The 21,285-nt window shown below is 36.5% G+C and overlaps 1 protein-coding gene across 1 annotated transcript in view; it reads left to right on the top strand.

Annotated features, from left to right (window-relative positions):
• The window catches only part of PIK3C2G (phosphatidylinositol-4-phosphate 3-kinase catalytic subunit type 2 gamma), a 380,793-nt gene that overhangs the window by 251,170 nt on the left and 108,338 nt on the right, over positions 1 to 21,285 (top strand). Inside the window, exons 25-26 of the mRNA XM_087442698.1 lie at positions 1,339 to 1,508; positions 20,027 to 20,183. Of these exons, the coding sequence (XP_087298824.1) occupies positions 1,339 to 1,508; positions 20,027 to 20,183 (327 nt within the window). The remainder of the gene's footprint in view (positions 1 to 1,338; positions 1,509 to 20,026; positions 20,184 to 21,285) is intronic.

The raw sequence follows: 21,285 nt of genomic DNA, 5'->3' as shown, positions 1-21,285 counted from the left end.
GGACTAAGGTGTCCTGACATATAGTCCAGTGACATAGACTTCCACTCCAGCAAGTCAGCCACGCCATTCAAGGAGACCCATAACCCATCACTGGCCCAATCAATCATTCATGATTACACCATGGTTATGCTCACGATTGCATCATTGATGAAAATGATGTATACCCAAGAGACCATTTTGAAAACAAAGAGTAATTTTGGGAAGAAACCTCTGTTCATTAAAGAAATATAAGCCACAGTTGACTTTGTGGTAATCTGCTACCACCTACACAGGCATTCACTGTTATATACTGTACCAAAACACTATTGGGCATCAGCCAGATGACCTATTTGTAAGGGTAAACATACAATATTACAGATATCTCCATATAGCTTTTTCTGTGTTAAAAAAATTTGGATATTCAGGGGGCCAGCCTGGTGACATAGTGGTTAAATTTGTCCACTCCACTTTGGCAGCCCAGGGTTCACAGGTTTGGATCCCAGTCTCAGACATGCGCACCACTTATCAAGCCATGCTGTGGCATTGTCCTGCATATAAAATAGAGGAAGATGGGCACAGATGTTAGCTCAGGGCCAATCTTCTTCAGCAAAAAGAGGAAGATTTGCAACAGATGCTAGCTTAGGGCTTATCTTCCTCACCAAAAAAAAAAAAATTCAACTATCAAAAACTGATATTTTAAATTTCTCTGGGGATGGGCAGTATTGGGCCATACTGTTGCTTCTTCTTTTACCTTGAAAAAATCATTCAATATTATATATTTACGACATCAAAAAAATCACACCAGCAGAGCTGGCCTGGTGGCACAAGTGGTTAAGTGTGTGCGTTCCACTGCGGTGGCCCGGGGTTTGCCGGTTCGGATCCCAGGCGCGCACCGATGCACCGCTCGGCAAGCCATGCTGTGGCGGCGTCCCATATAAAGTGGAGGAAGATGAAGCACGGATGTTAGCCCAGGGCCAGTCTTCCTCAGCGAAAAAAGAGGAGGATTGGCAGATGTTAGCACAGGGCTGATCTTCCTCGCAAAAAAAAAAAAAAAATCACACCAGGAATCCTCTCTAGTAAACTAAGAAAGTTAGCTTCAACTGAATGAAAGAGATATTTTCCACAATTTCAATGAAAACATTCATTTATTAGGCTAAGGAACAGATTGCTTCATGTTCTTCTGTAGCGTATCAAGAACTAGCCATTTAATCATATACTTCTCTCAACTAAGATGTAAAAGTAGTTCTTGATTATGCAATTTTGCTTTCTATCATACTTGTTACCATTAGCTCTGATGCTAATGCATTTGCTCATTTTTTGTGTGTGTTGTTTTTGTGTTATTGTTTTTCAACTGATTAGGCCTTAAGGAACTTTTTCTATTCCTGTGCTGGCTGGTGTGTTGTAACATTCATCCTGGGAGTCTGCGACCGACACAACGACAATATCATGCTGACAAAGTCGGGCCACATGTTTCATATTGACTTTGGAAAATTCTTAGGTCATGCACAAACATTTGGAGGGATAAAAAGGTCAGTGTGTAAATAATGTTTATTACAGTAATTAAGCAATGTCCTAGAGTGATATATAACATGTAATGGCATAGAAACCCAGCAGATGACTTACTCCCCATCTTTCAAATCCCCCAAGATAACATAAACATGATTATATATCTAATAAGATTGAAGGAAATATTTTTTTTCAATATATTGTTAGTGAAACAGATTAGGTTCCCTCAAATTGTTAGTGGACTAAATTAGCCTTTTCCCATGGGATACTAGTTCTGTTCCAGTCTGAAATATATTATTTTTGTTTTCTTATTAAACCTTGAATGGACAATGAGGCATGAGTTCGTGGTCTCAATACATCTTGTATCTTGGCTGTAGCAATCACCATCCCTGGTCTACATATCGTAAAACTAGCATACTGCCTTCATTGACTTAGCCTTAAATCATTGCAAAAATATTTAGTGAGCACCAAGGCTGTGGGGGCACAACAGTGAACAAGGCAGACATAAACCCTAATCTCTTTCCAGTAGGGATGACAGACATTAAACAAGTTAATGTAAAAAGAAATAATATGAAGAAATGAGGAGTTTAATTTCTTATTAAGAAACTGAAGTAGAGAAATGGGATAGAAAGTGACTGGGGAAGGAATGCTATTTTAAAGATACCCCTTGGAAGAGATGAGAGACAGCTGTATAGTGAGTGATAACCTTGTGGAGATCCATGAAAAGAGTATTCCAGGAAGAAAGAACTGCAAAAATAACAGTCATGAGCATGGAAATAAGCATAGCCTGTTCCAGTGACAACAGGAAGGCCTGGGGCCTGGAGGTGGAATAGAGAGGGGTGGGCAGCAAGAGGTAAAGATGAAGAGTTTGTTGGAGGCCAGATCAAGGAGGGCGCTGAGGACATGGTATGGAGGTTGGCTTTTAAGTTCAGGGGCAAACATTCGATGCATTTCAAAGCTGTCTCTGCTGTCCTGTGAAGGAAGGAGACCAGTTAGGAGGCTACTGCAGTATTTAAGGCAAGACCTTAATGGTATAGAAGTGGTGAAAACTGACAGATTCAGAATATATTTTTGGAGTCAGAGCCACAGGACCTGCTAATTGATTGGACATCGGCAGTGATTAATGGGCTGGGGGAGGGAGACCGAGGGGTAGGATAAGAAAAGGAGACATTCAAGGATGACTCCTGGATTTTTGGTCATAGCAAATAATTATATCATTTACTAAAATGGAAAAGACTGGTGGATAAATAGATTTTTATTTTATTTTATTTGAGCTGGGGGCAAGGAAACCAGAAGTCTAAGACTAAAACTCCCTTGCTTTAAAAAAATACTTCATATTAAAGTAGAAATGGGATCAGACTATTCCTAAGACTAATCAGTCACTTTTAGCTAAAAACAGCTCCTCAGTAGAAGAAATAATAATGTCTCCTACAATATGACATGATGAACGTTCACCAGATGGCCATAATCTGGTATTAAAATGCCAATGTAAACTACGTAATATGGTTTAATTCATATAAACTAATATCTCCTATTTTGTAGAGGCATATAAGTGAAATTGTTTCACTTTTTATTATTTTCAGTACATTGCCTTCTATAATGAATAACCTCAGGAAAATTCACCACATATTCGTTTATTCCTTAAGCATCTGCTGAGGAGGTTTGTGTGCCAAGGACTGTGATAAACCTTGGGATACAAAGATGCGTAATTCACATTTACCACCTCAATGGGGCTTACTCTTTCTTTAGAATATTAGGAAGACAGAACCATAAGTAATTACTATAAAATATGGTAAGGGCAGAGATAGAGATGTACAGACCATTAGAACATCATAGAGGAGGGCTACCTAGTTTATGAAGGACAAATGTTAATTAACATACGTGAATGTATACATAATGTATACATGCTTGTTCACGTAATGCTTTCTCCCTAGAATCCATTCTTTCCTAGAAATTTAAACATTAGATTACAATTTTGACATCTTTATTTATTTTGCTGTATTGTCCACTGGAAATTTGGGTTGATCCTTATTCATTTATTCGACCAGCATCTGCGTTGACCATGGGGATGGTTAAAAGTTGAACAGAAATATTCCAGTTCTACATAAAAAGTTCCAGTTAGGGAAACATAATAAGCAAAGAATAAGTTACTAAACAAAATATGGTAAGTACCATAATAGAGATATGCACCAGGGTCTATAGAAAAGATGGAGACTAATTTGTTTGTTGGTTGATGTTACAGCAGCTGTTGCTGCTTCTACAGTTTGGCACTTGTAAATCTTTTTTATGCAACCTCTAAGGTACAAGAAAATGTGCCCAGCATAGAGCCTCACTCATCGTAGGTTCTTAACATTGTTTGCTGAGTTAGCCAATAAACCGTTCACAGGTAAGCCCTCAATAATTATTGATTGGATGAATGAAAATGAAGTTGGCACTATCTTCCCTTGAGAGTATTGATTACTGAACTCCAGCTAAGGAGGCCAACTGCAGCATTATGATCCGTTTGGATTATTGTTTGCAGGATTTTATCTCCACCAGTGGCTATGTAAGACTCGTTGGCAGTGTCTTCTTGGATTTCTTTCTTGATACTGATACTTCTGCCCTGAGTTTGTTTAATGATTAAACTGAACTATGCTTTCTCATTATTACTCGATATATCTTTTGAATTGAAGGCAGCATCTAATAATTTTCCTCCAAGTCTCTTTTGACTGTTTTTAGAGTTCATTTGAACGTTGTTTCATAAAACAGCTGACTTCTTCCATCCTAGGTCCATTGGTTGTTCTTATTGGTTGCTAGGTAGACAAAAGGCCTCTTATAAATCGGGCCACTGTATCCCCCTAGGATAAATGACCATTCTTATTTCTACTACATTTATTACATTGTAGACCTGGTCTTTAGAGAAAAGCCTAGCTCCACCTGGCTTCTTCTATACACATACTAGACATATTCATAAACTCTCCATAATGTACAAAGCCAGGTATGTAAATCATGCCCTAGGACTATCCTAATCTCCCATAGTTTAGTAAGGCCACATAATACTCCAGTAATAACCAGTGATAGCCCAGGATCATACTCTTTAACATAAAATGCTACACCCACTGGAAGTAGAGAGTATATGTATCCCATACACGTGTGTTTCTCCTATTATCTACTCCTTAAAAACATGAAAGAGGAAAGCATTTGTATAACTTTTTACGGTTTACAAAGTGTTACTAACATATATTAACTAATTTCATTTCATAACACAGTTGCCTAAATCATTGCTCAACCTCACATAGAGAGTACAGTTTCCAGTTGTGGATGGGTTATGGGTTGGGAAAAAGAAATCACATACACACATAAAACCCCTCTCTAAGTTGCAGATTTACCCCTCAGCCAAGGATACAGAAGTTAATAATGGAAATTAGCAGGCTAACAGAGCAGAAGCAGATGCGGTATATCTAGGGCTAGATTTTCCCTTGATCCTTGGTTTCCTTAAAAGAAAGCAGCAATGAGGTGACATTCTCCTTACAAGTAGGATCTTTGGAAAGAAACTGATTTCTTGTTGGACCGTTGACTTTTTATACTCATGCTAGAATGGTGATTCCAGAACATCTCACACTAACCATCTGTGTGAATCTGTTTAGGAAATGTTTACAAACATTGGGCTCTCCTGATTCTTGAATTGTATTGAGTCAGCCCAGCAGCATTTCTCATTTGGAGTCCTTGCCCAGGTATCCCTGAACCATTCCTCTGAATTCAGTTTTCCAGAAATCTGGGAAGCCCATCTCCACGCTCAGACCAAATCTGAGGCTCCTGTACACTTTCTGACTTTGAAGAAAGGAAAAAAAAAATCACATCTCAGTTATAAATATGAAGGATGTCACATCTTCTATATAAACAAACAATCCTTTATTGGTTTTAACTATGAGATTAGATAAAGAGGATTTACACCAGCAGATTAAATCACAGGACAGTTGAGCCCCAGGATTACTGAATGATTCTGGGGAAAATTTGGCTAATCCATACAATGGAAACAATGAGGAATTTCACCAATTTTCTGAAACCAATTGGTTTTCTTTTGAGATGTTGCTTAACTATTATCTTCACTTCTTTGTTTTCTCTCACAAAAATTCAAATTAAAGTGGCTAACAAATTATACATCCACAATTTTTCACTCACAGTTACCCTCTAACAATGATTTCTATATAGTAATTTTTTATTACATAAAAGATAATATTGTAATAAACTCTAAATTTCAACTCAATAATTTCTTGATAGTGACTTTGTCTTACAGAGGAGGAGAAATTAAGGAAAGCCTTTATTGGTGATATTTATTGCTCTCCTAACTCATTGCTTCATATTTTTATTTTTTCAGACTGTATTTCCACAGTCTTTCACTTTAGTAATGCTAGCCTTTCATAAAGTCTTTCTTGTAACTTTATTTCTAGATAATTTTAGAGGCCATATGAGCAGTGGTTAAGCTCAGGTACCCTGCATATAACTGTATGGGTTTTTTTAATCCTATACTACCATGTTCTAATGATGTGACCTTGAGAATGTCGCTTCTCTGTGCCTCACTTTAATCATCTATAAAATAGATTTGTTTTGAAAATTAGATTAATTGATATATGTACAGTGCTTAGAAAAATGCCTAATACCAAGTGAGGGCTCTATAAATATTTGTTGTAATTAATTATAATATAAATATTCCAAAAGAAGTAATAAGAAATGAGATGGCATCTCTAGGTGATTATTGTTACTTTTTGTTTAAACTTATATGAATATCTTATTTTTGTACTTTTTAAAGTATGTGTTTTGAAATTCATAAATTGAACTATTAGTCCTTTTATATCACTGACTTTGAGGCTTGTTGACTGACAGGCTGGATTGCACTATTTGTCAGGTTTGTTTGGATTGTAAGGTGTTTCACCAAGTCATTCTTGACTTCTGATATAATTTCAGGCATAAGCAGAGGTGTGCTGGACCTGGGTCGCACTGGCTTGCAAGAGTCTATTGTGTGTATTCCTTCTCAACTCCACTTTCAATGACATCACACTGGTAGCTTGAAATCAGCCATAATGGGAATATACACACCATGGAACATGACAGATGTTGCAAATCAGAGATTTTTTTTTAAGTGAGCTGGTTATTATATATTTGCCACCACACCATAGGACATAAATTCATTTAAAACAGATAAAAAATCATTCCAGAGCTCAACAAAATAAAATTCTGTTCTTTTTCTATTAAAATATTTAGAGCCAGCCCCAGTGGCCTAGTGGTTACATTCAGCGCCCTCCGCTTTGGTAGCCTGGGTTTGCTTCCTGGGTGTGGACCTACACTGCTCTGTTAGCGGCCGTGCTGTGCTGGCAGTCCACAAACTGAAAAACAGAGAAAGATTGGCATGGATGTTAGCTCAGGGCAAATATTCCTCAGAAAAAAAATAAAATTTATACCACGTTGATCAAACTATTCTATATCTGTCTTCTTACAACATAATTTTTACCCTTTTCAAGTTTTATCCTAATAAATCACCGATAACCTAATATAATTAATCTCAGAATTTTCATCTCAATATTAGTCATAAAAATTTCCTGTATCTGTAATCATTTTGACATTATATAAATTGTTAATTATCACTGATTTAAAAATTTTTAATGTTTAATTTCTAATTTGAGTATTATAATATTTATGTCCTAAATATCCTCAATTTAAAACCATCTTTGAAATAAAACCCTTAGCAAATTAAAAGAATAATTTTTGTCTTAGTCCAATCTTTGGGTTTAGTGCAATATTCATAGTAATCCAAATGCTATATGAGTATTAATGATCTCCCACATGCTTTAATTACTGTCTTAGTGTTCTTTGAAATTAGATGAGTCTCATTGGTCTGTTATTCACATAATTGTTTATTAAGAAACATTATTGTTCCTCTAACTCAAAGCAGGCCTCAGTATCATCTGAATTTTCTAAAAGAAAAACACACTTTCCAATATCTCTCCAATTGTGAGTGCCTTAAGGACATCTTTGTATCGTAAGCACCTAGCTAGTGCCTGACACAGCAGAGTCTCAGTTTTCGTTGATTGAAGGATCACTACAAAAATGCCATAAAATTTACTTGTCTTGACCTGAGAAAGTACACTTTTTCTGAAGATAAAATTATTAATAACTTGTCATATTCTGTTATTCTAACTAGAAATTTACCAAGGAATTTTTACTCGATGGTCACTCTACATGTGGGAGCCTGGGGGATGAGACTCAAATTTTGATACACACCACCTCACACCCTTTAGGATGGCTACTATCAAAAAACAGAAGACAAGTATTGGCGAGGATATGGAGAAATTGGAACCCCTGTGCAATGTTAGTAGGAATGTAAAATGGTATAGCTGCTGTGGAAAACAGTATGGCCATCCTTCAGAAAATTAAAAATAGAATTACCATGTGATCCAGCATTCTACTTTTGAGTGTATACCCAAAAGAATTGAAAGCAGAGTCTCAAAGAGATGATTATAGCAGCATTATTCACAATAACTAAAATATGGAAGCAACCCAAGTGTCCTTCAACAGATGAATGGATAAGCAGAATGTGGTATATACATACAATAGAATTTTTTGTGTGTGTGTGAGGAAGATCAGGCCTGAGCTAACATCCATGCTAATCCTCCTCTTTTTGCTGAGGAAGACCAGCTCTGAGCTAACATCTATTGCCAATCCTCCTCCTTTTTTTTTTTTTATTTTTTTTCCCTCAAAGCCCCAGTGGTTAGCTGTATGTCATAGTTGCACATCCTTCTAGTTGCTGTATGTGGGACGCAGCCTCAGCACAGCCGGAGAAGCGATGCATCGGTGTGCACCCAGGATCCGAACCCAGGCCACCAGTAGCGGAGCGTGCACACTTAACCACTAAGCCACGGGGCTGGCCCCATACAATAGAATATTATTCAACCATAAAAGGAAGGAAATTCTGACACATGCTACAACATGGATGATCTTGAGAACATTATGCTAAGCGAAATAAGCCAGTCACAAAAAGACAAATACTGTATGATTCCACTTACATGAGGTACTTAGAGTAGTCAGAATCATAGAGACAGAAAACAGAATGGTGGTGGCCAGGAGCTGGGGGGAGGGAGGAATGGGGAGTTATTGGAGAGGGGAATGAGTATAGAGTTTTAGTTTTACAAGTTGAAAAGAATTATGGAGATGGATGGCAGTGATGGTTGCACAATGTTATGAATATATTTAACACCACTGAAGTGTACGCTTAAAAATGGTTAAGATGGTAAATTTTATGTTATGTGTATTCTACCACAATTAAATAATGGGGAAAAAAATGGTACTCTATAAGTTTCACAAAGGCTTTCACCAGTCACAAAGCCAATCCTAGGCAAACTACATGTAGCACTTGAATAGTGCTTTGGATTTTCAAAGCACTCTCACTTAGACTATTTCAAGAAATGAAGTTTGTTTTGTCATTCCCATCTTCTCTCTATCATTTCTCCTTTTTTTACTTCACCTGATCATTCCACTATGTTTTATCACCTGGTTTCTTGTTTCTTTTGAGTAACCTCTTTTATATCACCCCACTCCCGTTATAAGTAAAAAACAGTTTCTCTAATTAAAAAAAAAAAAAAAACATGAATTTCTTCCAAGAGAGAGACTTATGTGTTTTCAGATGAAAAGAGTGACGGATGATTAAGAAACGAGGAAAAGTTTGTGAGAAAGAGAGAATAAAAGGAAGGAAAGAAGGAGGGAACAAGGGAGGGAGGGAGAGAACAATTTAAATAGTATAAGGATTCTGCCTTCCCACGCTCAGTGAGCCTATGCCCCCTTGTGAACAAAGCATGCTTTAGATGGAAGACAGTAGTGCTGACTCCTCAGTTCGTCTAAGGTACAGTGTGCCTGTCAATATAAGCATCTCATAGCCCTGAGTCTGAACCTAGTTTTTAAAAAAAGACTACAAATGTCACCTAAACATGATCCTAGTATAAGAACTTCATCTGATGTCCAACTGAAGAAACAGTACCCACTCCTGTGCTGGGGGAGACACTCATGGTGTTAAACTTAGTAAGAGATAAAATGTCCATTTCAAGCTTGATACATAAATTTTGATCATGCATCTGGTAACTTTATGGGTGACTTAAATATTTTCAGAGATAACTTGGACTATTCTTGATTTTCACCTTCAACGTGATTTTAGAACCTAACCCTATTTAAAATGTGATACCACAATCCAGTTTCACCCAAGCATTATAACATTGATAATCTTTTCCTCATATCCAGACTAACTTCTGTTCCAAACATTCACTGGAATTCCATGCAAATCTTAACTGTACACTTTCCCTTAAAACTCAAGCTCAAGGGGGAAAAACATGGGCATTTGGAGGAGCTGAGCAGTCTCTTCCTGTCCTCATAAAATCCTAATCTACTATAAATTCACATCTAAAATATCACACTTAGGAAAGTGGGACTTATAATTTTGAAGAAGTAACTTTTAACTACCCTTTTCAAGTAAGAGAGATGGCGTACCTGAGCCTGTGAGGAACTCCAGAGTCAATATCTAAAGTTATTAAGCAGTTAAAGATCAGGAACCTCCCAGAGTCTAACTTAGGACCCACAGTGCATTTACAAAAGTGGCTAGACTGGGGGAACAAACATGTTTTACGCTTAAGAGATTATTGGTGAAGGTCTCCTTAGTTAATAATTGCCGAGAACTTGAAGATCTCACAGGGCGTTAAATGTTCTTTTTGTGATAGTACATGCACCCTTATGTTCTCATTATATTGCACATAGGAGGTTTCTTTTGTTGTCTAATTATACAAGGTTCTATCCTATCCAATGGAGATTCCAAATTTGCCTTCTCAATTAACTCACGAATATTAGACAAGAGACTTGTGTTCTTTCTGTTGAACAGCAAAATGTGTTGTCTGAAATGTAGGTCGTTTGTGAGATCAGGAAAAGTGTAGGCTTAAACATTCCCCAATGTACTTTGTAGTCATTTACTTGTATGCTAATGTCACCATTCACTATGATGGGAGTCTGCAACTTTTAGAAATCTTTAAAGCAATACATTTTAATGTCACTATGGTATTTCCTGGGGACAAAATCATATGAAATTAATAATAATTTCAATAATAAAAATAAAATGTGCCTCATTTACTAAGCCCCACATTTTTGTTCAGTATACAAATACATATTAAAACATTCGTCTTTCAAGCCTGGGACTAAAGTTTGTATACATCCATTTACTGACTCTATCAGTTTCTCAGGTAAGTACTAGATGAACTATACTATAAAAGGAAGAAATATGTGTGTCTGCAGAGCCCAGCAGACAAATTCTACTGTCATGAATCCTTGATAGAGTTCTCTGTCTTTCCATTCCACTCTTCATATCCCCTGACTCCATCACCAATATTGAAACATATTGAAATTTGAGCTTTTCTCAAATTGCTGTGGATTATCACTGGGAGTGGCAGAAAGTAAGTACTCCTTAGCGTGGTGCTGCATCATCCAGTATTAGGGATCAGATTCTAAAGGAAATAGTCAAAATTACCCTTTAAAACCTCATAAATACTTTGATATGCATTAGTTTAATTAATCCTCACAGGAACCATTTGAGATAGCTACTGTTCTTTTCTCTACTTTATAATCGAGAACTAAGAGAGAAATCTTAGTTGTTATAATTTGTCCAAAGTCATAGGCCCTTGGGAAGGTGCCATGTAGGAGACTGAAGTTCCCATTTCTCAATAATCCCACCACATTCTCGTTTTTCTCCAGCATTGGGACAGATGTTGGTTTCTTCAGTTAGTACCAGATAACATAGTTATCTTGAATTTATGGCCATGATATATATTAAATTCGTATCTTTGACAACTACAATCAAATATGTTACAAGATAATTGCACCGTGAGAGGCATTCAAAAACTAAGACCAAATGTTAAAATAGCAGGGCTACTCTCCCATCTGTGGGCAGGCAATATGCTTGCTCTTTTATGAGTGAAAAGGCAGGCACAATTGCTCACTCTCTTTTAATTTTTTTCTTACATTTTTAAAAAAACATCTAATAGGAATCATTAAGCTAATAGAAGTTAGATGCTCATGGGATGTGACTCTAGTTTTCAGAGTCCACCGGGGACTGTTTCGTTGAACTTAGTATGACCAAAGACCACCCTGAACTGTTGGGATGAAGCCCCGTGGTGTTATCTAGATTGCATAATTCACATTTGAGGAAGCTGCTTCTGTGAATTATTGTGTCCTTAAATAGCTTATGTGCTTGATAATTTAAAATCGAGCATCATTCATTTTTTAAGTATGTACATATTTGTTTAAGAAATAGTTCAATAAATGAAAGACCGCTCATTTTAAAGATACAGCACCTCAGCTATTTCAGAGTGCATCCATTACAGTTGGCATGCTTGGTCCATTTCCTTAATAATGTATTTTAGAATAGGGCAGTCTCCACTGTGAGGGTGATACTGATATTGAGATATTGAGAAGATTTGATTTTGAGAAGATATTGAGAAAATTTGATATTAATAAGATTTCAAGAGGAAGTATAACATGATCATGAAAGGGTTACACTTAACTTAGTGAGAACAAAGAGGGAAGGGTATGGTAGAGAGTATTGTGAATAAAAGTGTGGAGGCAGAAGATAAGCATGTGCCATAACCCACTCATCTGCGCTACACTCGCTGTGCTACACCACAGCAGCCAAGCACTGCAAGAAAGCATGGATGCTACAGGGCAAATGTTGTCCCCAGTTTCAAATGGGCCATCCTCATGGCCCAGCAATCCCATAATACTTCTGGAGCCATCTCACTATTTCACTATCCACAATGATTTGTACTTTATCCTCACAGGATGAACCTCAGATCTCTCCTACCCATTATTCCCCACTCCCTACTTTAGACAGACGACCAACCACATATCCTACTTTATTGAGAAAATAGAAGTAGTCAGAGCAGAGCCTGCTTTTCTACTCGATACAAAACTCATAAACTTGCTTACATCTGCACATGAACTTCTTCCTTCTTGTTACAACAAACGATTTCTTTTTCCCTTCTGAAGCCAATCCCTCCGTCTGTGTTTTGGAGCCATTTCCCTCCCATCTTTTAATGTACATTATACTATCAGTAATTCATTTTTGCTTGCATATTTATCCTCTCCTTTCTGTTTTTTGTTTTTTGTTTTTGTTTTTTTTTTTTGTGAGGAAGATCAGCGCTGAGCTAACATCCATGCCAATCCTCCTCTTTTTGCTTAGAAAGACCGGCCCTGAGCTAACATCTATTGCCAATATTACTCCTTTATTTTTTCCCTTTTTCTCCCTAAAGCCCCAGTAGATAGTTGTATGTCGTAGTTGCACATCCTTCTAGTTGCTGTATGTGGGACGCCACCTCAGCATGGCCGGACAAGCGGTGCGTCGATGTCCGCCCGGGATCTGAACCCAGGCCGCCAGTAGCAGAGCACGCACACTTAACCTCTAAGCCATGGGGCCCGCCCCATCCTTGCCTTTTTGCGTAACCTTTTTAAATATGATTGTCTCTCCAAAGTTTAAATAACCTTGCCTCAAACCCCCAGTTTTCATGCCATTTCACTCACCTCCACAAAACCCCCAGTTTTCATGCCATTTCACTCACCTCCACAAACTTCCTGAAGGAGTCGTCTAAACTCTTGACTTCCTTTTCCTTACCTCCCATTCCATAACCACTTCAATCTTGCTTTGTTCTTCATTACTTGATAAGATCAAAAATGACCTTCATAGTGTTAAATCCAACAATATTCATTCCTCATTTTACTTGGTTTATCAGTACATTTCAACAGTGTTGACTATTACTTCCTCAAAATACCCTCTTTGCTTGCCTTCTGTGATGCTGCATCACCTTCTAGTTTTTCTCCCCTTCTCAGTATCCAATGCAAGATGATTCCCTTCTACCAAGCTACTAAACATTGGATTCCCCAAGACTCATCTTAGCTCTCTCTCTCCTCACTCTGCAGTCTCCACCAAACTGATACCAGCTACATCCAAGACTTCCATCAATATTTATATCCAGATGACTCACGCAAATTTTAGTTAAACATTTTATTTTGAAATAATTGTAGATTCACATGCAGTTGTAAGGAATAATACAAACAGATCCCATGTTCCCTTTACCAGTTTCCCCCAATGGTAACATTTTATAAAATTATAGTGCCATATCATAACAAGGATATTGGTATTGATATGGTCCAGATATAGTACAATTTCATCACCCCCAGGATTCTTCAAGTTGCCCTTTTGTCAAAAGGCACACCCACTTCTTTCTCACCTGCTGTCCTTCTCCATCCTTATCCCCTGGCAACCACTCATTTGTTCTTCATTTCTATAATTGTGTCATTTCAAGAATATTATATAAATGAAGTCATATAGTATATTACCTTTGGGGATTGGCTTTTTTCAGACAGCATAATTCTCTGGAGAGTCATCCAAACTGCTGTGTGTATCAATAATTTGTTCCTTTTATTGACAAATAATATTCCATGGCATGGATATATCACAGTTTGTTTAATTATTCAGCCATTGAAGGACATCTAGATTATTTCCAGTTTGTTCTATGAATTTTCATTTCTCTCTGACAAATGCCCAAAAGTATAATTGCTGGGTTGTATGGTAGTTGCATGTTGTTGTTTAAGAAACTGCCAAGTGGTTTTCCAGAGTGGCTATACCACTTTACATTTCCACCATCAATATATGAGTAGTCCAGTTTCTCCATATCCTTGCCAGCATTTAGTATTGTCATTAACTTTTATTTTAGCCATTATGGTAGGCATATAGTGATATCTCATTGTGGTTTTAATTTGCATTTCCCTAATGACTAGTGAGTTACACATCCTTTCATGTGCTTATTTACCATCTGCATATACTCTTGCAGAGACATGAAATGTCTCTTCTTTTGCCCATTTTCTAATTGTATTGTTTGATTTTGTTTTTTTACTGTTAAATTTTGAGAGTTCTTTATATATTCTAGATACTAGTCCTCTGCTGGCTATGTGGTTTGCAGATATTGTCTCCCAGTCTATAACTTGTCTTTTCCTCTTCTTAAAAACTCTTTGCATAGCCCTAGATCCCAAAGGTTTTCTTTTATTTTTTCTAAATGTTTTAGAGTTTTACATTTTATATATGTCTATAATCCATTTTAAGTTAATTTTTATATTAGGCGTAAGATTTAGGTCAACGTTTATATTTTTGCCTATGGATGTCCAATTGTTCTAGTATCGTCTAATCAAAAGGCTGTATCCTTTCTCCATTGGACTGCTTTTGCACCTTTGTCAAAAATCAGTTGGGCGTATTCGTGTGAGTCTGTTTCTGTGCTGTTTATCCTATTCCATTGATCTATGTGTCTCTCTCTCCACCAATACCCAGCTCCTTACTCAGTTGTTTCTGACACCACCCACACAGAGGATTGAGATGCCTCCTTATAGCCTGGTGAGAATGGAAGTTTAGGCTCCCCACTTTGGCCTTTGCTAATGTGGTGGGGGAGTGGAGTCACAGTTTTTTCTGAGATATTTGACTAGAGTAGACTGGCTATTGTCTAAATGTTTTCGTCTTGTTAGGTTACCCCTTTCCTGGGCCTTTGACTAGAGAGAGCAGCTTTTTTTGGAGATTTTTTGTTTGCACCATTGGTATTTCCAGATTGCCAGCTTCTTGAGCCCTCTGTCTGGAAGGTATGAGGCAAAAAGAAAACCTAGATAATTCGCTGCCATGTTGTTTCTTGAGTCCTAAGTTCTCTAGGTAGTCTTTCTTGTCTTTGCCTTTCAGAGTCTTTTTATGTTTGTTTTATACATGATTTCCAGAGGTTTTAGTGTACTTAGTAAGAGCAACAGGGAAAAATATGCCTGCTCAATCTTCCCAGAAGTGGAAATCCGACTTACAAAATTTTGCTTCTAGCCTAGATCTTTTCTCTTTGATCTGGAAGTAGGTATCACAATACCTCATTGTCGTCTGCTCTTGTATGTTCAAAGTCACCTCAAATTTAACTTGTTCGAAGCTGAACCCACTTTGAATATTGCACTATAGTCTTGCTGATACACAAGCCAAAAATTTAAAGCTTTTCTTAGCACCTCTTCTCCCTTCTATTCCAAACTATCATGAAGTCCTCTTGATTTTTTCTTCAAAGTATTTTTTAAGTTTTCCTGTTTCTCTATATATGCATGCCACAATCCTAATCTAAGCTACTAAAACCTGCAAAAGTCTCTTGTCTGAGTTGCCCGCATACGCCCTCCCTGTTCCAAATTCTTCTCCATGTTACAGCTAGAGGGGTCTTTTCAAAACACTATTGTTATTATTCAATAAATTTGTATTGCTTTTAGGAAATTGATTTTTTAAATCTTTAACCTCACCTATAAGCCTTTCATGTATCTATTATAGATTCTTAATAAATATTTGTTGATAAATAACTATAGTGTTCTAACATTTGGAGTGCAGACCTCCCTAGCTAGATTTAAGTCACCTAATGGGCAGAGACCTGTCCTAAAAGTCTGTGTACCCTCAGCGCAATGGCAATCTGTAAATGCTTAATGATAATGATCTTGGTATTCTAGTGACTTTATACAAGGAGATTGTATCTACAATATGGTTAAAAGAGAAGCTTATGCATAAGTACTAACAAACAGAAAATTATTAATTGTCCTGCTATTTTCCATATAAGGTGAATTTATTTGTCTTCTTAATAATTAGTGTTTGTTTGTAATAGAAATGTCCTTATATTTTCCAAGTACGTGTACATATATTTTTAAACTACTGCTCACTTCTGACCTATATTGGAAATCTATAAAATACTCTCGGCATTTTTACGGAATAATAATTTCAGGGAAAGATTGATCATAAGTTACTGAAAAGATTGACAACAAAATGACAGAATCATAACAAATAAGTTTGTTTGCATGGCCTTCCCACATAAGTGTTAAATTATCACGAGCTCTTCACTGTGTGAGCTATGTTTATTTACTGTTGCGTTCATTGCTTATAACAGAATACCATAAAATATTGTTTGAGACATTAAGAATATACAAGGGAAGATAAAATACTTCCTGTCTCCTTGAAAATCACACAGATCATTTGGGAGAAAAAAATCGTAAGACTGCTAGAGACTATAAAGAATAAAATATATTGGCTGTAGGGCTAAATAAAAAGGTAAAGCAAAATAAAAGAAATTGGCAAGGGATAGATTGATTAGAGAAGACTTCTTATGAGAAAAAATTTTTGATCCTGATCTCTTAGTCAGTATTAGGGCATCAGGTAAGAGAGAAAAAGAGAGAGAGAGAGAGAGAAAGCATAGCCAGAAGAGGGAAAAAATACAGGTTAAAGGTACAGAAGCAAGAACAGATAGAACTTAGACAAGTAATGGTAAAACTTCTAATATGGAAAAAAAAGTCACAACAAGAAATTTCTGGTGTATTTGTACAGCTATAAATGAGAGATTTTCAACATATAATTCAGAATGCAATAACAATACAGACTCTAAGAGACCAAATAGTTTCCAGTTTTCTCTCTTGTCACAAGCAATTTATATCTCAGATTTGTGAGTACTGCTTAAACTTCAGACATAAGCTCCAATACGTTAATTCTGCGACCTTGGATTAGGTTTGCATTTGAGTGGACTGACAAATCGCATCCCAGCTATGACTCCTACAGCGTATAGGGGTGGGATAGGATTCTGTTTCACATATGAGGCGTCTTTCCTTTTATAGAAAAATTTTAGTCTAATTCTAAGTGATTTTAAAAATTGCTCAGAAGTGAGCCATGCAAATTATATGGAAAAAATGTAGCATTTTGTATTGTGGGACCCACTGAAAATTTAGACCATGATAATATTTAAACACAACTAAAATTGGGTTCTTAGATATTATTAGTTTATATTTTCTCTAGTTTGGATATGTTTCTTTTGTGTATTTGACTTTCTGCTATGGCATTTCTTCATCTGATCGGTAATGGTGGTTTCCATGGAAGAAGGAAGTGTGTTATCACATGAGCTTGAGCATAACTACAAAGACTTTCCAAGAGAAATCAATTTGATCAAACATATTTTTTTCTATTGAACAGAAAAGCCTATCTATCACATTAGGTAAGAAATTTCAGGAAGTTGTAAAATTTGACTCTTTTAAAATTATTTTGAAAGTTCTGTTCAATATAGTAAATATAGTATGAGAGTAGGAAAAAACTATTGGAAAACTTTTTATATATAAAATTAAGGGTTTTTTTCTGACTATGGAAGTATGGGATATTGCTAAACCCTACTAAAATGTTAGCAATAGTGATGACTACATGGGTGAGTGATAAATAAAAAATGCTACCGAATTCAAAGGTCCATTTAAGGGTATATGAGCCAAAGAGGTTATGTGGAGGAGCTGGGAATAAATTAAACCTTGAAGGAAGGATGGGATTTTACTGTCTGTATTTTTGAAGAAGGAGGGAGATTTAGCTATGACAAGGTTCAGCTCTGAGAACACGTTTATTAGTTTGAAGACTAATAATAGTATTTAACATTTGAGTGCCTACTATGTGCCAGCCTGTGTTCCAAGGACTTTTATATGCTTCAACTCACTTAATCCTCTCAACAATCCCAAGAGTCAAGTCCTCACATCCCCATTTTACAGGAGAGAAGATTGAGGCACGAGGAAAAGTAACTTGCCTAGGGTCACAGAACTAGTTAAGTGATAGAACATGATTTGAAATCTGGCTGACAGGGCCTGCAGTCTGTGCCCTATGCATAGAGCCTCTAATAACAACAGTTCACAAGTGTGTGGCCCTCTCTACATATCATACATTTGTGTACATTTTGTCAGTTAATCCTCACAGCAATTCTAAGAGCTAGATATTACTTATCTATTTCAGAGCTGAAGAAATTGAGGTACAGCAGGTCCCGAACTAGAACCCATGCTATATCTCATATTTTCGACATCTCTGCTCCCAGCTTGGCTAAAGTAAAGGGCTATAAAGTAAACTCATAGCATATAGGTTGGGTAAGTCAATGAAGACCAAATATAAAAGGATTTTGAGCAAAAATTTTAAAACTTGGACTTGATTCTTAAGACACATTCCTCAATGTCTAGGTGCTCAATAAATTTTGTTGAATGAATGAATGATCGAGTGAATATAAAGCTAAATGAGAGTATTGTTATACCAGCCTCTCCTCCTGACATTCAATGGCAGCATGGATCACAAAATAAAATAAAATAAAACAAAATAAAATAAAATAACCATAGCCAAGCAGAGGCAGGTTATTTATTTTCTTTAAAATACTTTGCCTGCAGTAATGTTCCACTGGCCCACATTAGCCACAAAATGCCAGAGCTGTGGCTTTCTGATTTGAATATCCACACTTCTGAAAAGTCTGTTTAACTAAGTCAGATTAGCGAGAATTCCCACTCAGTTTTATTTTTATTAAATAACTAAGCATAGCAATAGTAAAGAGCACAGTTATTCTTTATTATTTAAAAGACAACAATTAAATGGCTTCCTTAATAATCCATGACTTTTTTCAGTTACTGCTTGAACTAACCTTAGTTATATCTAGGCTGGTAGGCTCACATTTTAAAATATAATTTGTTTCAATTAATTCAAAAATCTTTATTTTTTTAATTAAATTTTTACCCCCAACTGTATTCCCATCTCAAATGCTTCTAGAGGACCTTAGGCCAAATCAGTATCAAAACTCTTCCTCTCGCCATTGTTATTCAAAGAGTGAGACCTCATCACAGAGAGGTGTTTCTAGTCCTCCCTCTGCTAATCTTTATTACAAGTGCTAACACTTCATCTCTGGTCTCTTCATGTCTCAAATAACATGAGAGAAAACCTGGCAAAAATAGAGGAAACAGGATCATCTTCTCTCTGATCCTTTGTTTTCCTATTTTTCCAACCTTGGGACTACAGGGGCAATATTACTTACACACCAACATGGTCCGCTCATATTTCCTCCTTTCTGACCAGTGCTTTTATCGGGCCTAGTGTGAAATGGAATATTGCTACCTCTTTTTTCTCCTTGCTAAGCATATGACAGTGAATTGGTAACATCTGTTTTTTTCATAGATTGCCTTCTGGAAGAACTTGTCATTACATATCTTAGCTTTTGCTTAAAACTTTTTTCCTAAAAGGTCAACATATCTTCTAAAAAAAACTTTAAAAAAACATACCGTGAGTTCAAATACATGGTCTGTTCTATCATTTCAAAATCTAGCAGTAAATGTATTTTCCATAAAACTGCCTTCATTATTAATTGGCCCTTACATTAATTTTTAATGGATAATATTCTCATCAAATATAACTTGGAATTAAATATTTGAGACACTATAGGTCAATATTGTAAAATAACGTGTCCTTCCTTCTCTGTTGCAACCCAGCTACGTTACTCACAACTTACAATTAGCATTTGTCCTGCTATCCCACAATGAAGGAGGTTCATTGTTAGAGTGGAGAGAAAATAACAAAAAAATTCAAGTGGAAATAAATTGTTGTAACCATCTAATTTAACCCTAAAAGCCATTTCTCCTTCTCCTTATGGTTGCTATTATTTTTGGTTTATAGAGACCGAGCCCCGTTTGTTTTTACTTCAGAGATGGAGTACTTTATTACAGAGGGTGGGAAGAACCCACAGCATTTCCAAGATTTTGTCGAGCTTTGTTGTCGAGCTTATAATATTGTCAGAAGGCACAGCCGACTGCTCTTGAACCTGCTAGAAATGGTAAGTCCCTTGGGAAAATAACAAAAATAATAAGCTTCATTTATGTCTCTCTTTCAGTAGTCTATTTTTGCTAATGGCTTAGAGTTCCCTAAAGAGCTATTCAAAACAGAAAGAAATGAACAAACTACAAGTACCGTTGTACAGTTTATAAACACGTTTCTTACTAATTCATTACGTTAGTTCACAGTTACTGTCTCAAATGTTTCTATTCACAATAATATTGGTATATTCAGGGGTTATCTGAGTATATTTTGATTAAAGATCAAGGACAGTGATTTAAATATTGTATCAGTTATATTGTGCTTTAGTATTTTTCAAAAGTGCTTTAAAAATTCTATCTCATTTACACATTGTGCCAACCCAATGGTATGGACCAGGCAATGATTTTTCCTGGCTACCCTTCCAATCTCTGCCTTTGGTGACTTGCCTATTTGCCAGAATAAGAAACTGAGGGCCAAAAATGCAAGATGGCTTGTTAGCAACTCAACCAGAGAATAGTACATTTAGTAGTATACACTGGGTCTTCTGAGTCATGGTCCTATATGCTCTCTGTTGACCAGCAGGGGAAAATTTAATGTTTCATTCCACTTTTTGATGCAAAGAGATGGAAACCAGATATGCAGGGTGAGAAGAGCGAGATGTGATAGAAATATCTTCTGGGAGAAGAAAGTGGTGATTCCTTTGGGCACATAGTTACACAGTAGTAATTACAGTAAACTGTAGGAGAGAAATACACCTTTGGTAAATCAGGATGGTGTTTGGAGTCAGTACGATCATCAGAAATAACTGGTTTAGAGCCTTCAGATGACAATAATTCTACTAGATGTTGTTAAGGGCACACACTTGGTAATCAGGCCTTCCTGGGTTTGATCCTTGCTTGGAATTTTACTGGCTACATTTCTCAGGGTATGTTGCTTAACTCAACTAAGACTGTTTCCTCGTCTATTAAAGGAAGATAATAGCAACTATCTTGTAGGACTGATGAACAGATGACCTGATAGTGAATGCTTTACATGAGCGCTCTGCTAAGTGCTTTATGTGCATTAATTGATTTATTTTTCATAATAACCCTATTAGACAATTAATATAAGCACTTAGAACA

Source organism: Ceratotherium simum, chromosome 17, assembly GCF_057802395.1.
Source record: "Ceratotherium simum simum isolate JZ-2026a chromosome 17, ASM5780239v1, whole genome shotgun sequence".
NCBI classification, from domain to species: domain Eukaryota; kingdom Metazoa; phylum Chordata; class Mammalia; order Perissodactyla; family Rhinocerotidae; genus Ceratotherium; species Ceratotherium simum.
The sequence above is the reverse complement of the archived record's forward strand: the minus strand, read 5'-3'. Positions and strand labels throughout refer to the sequence as shown.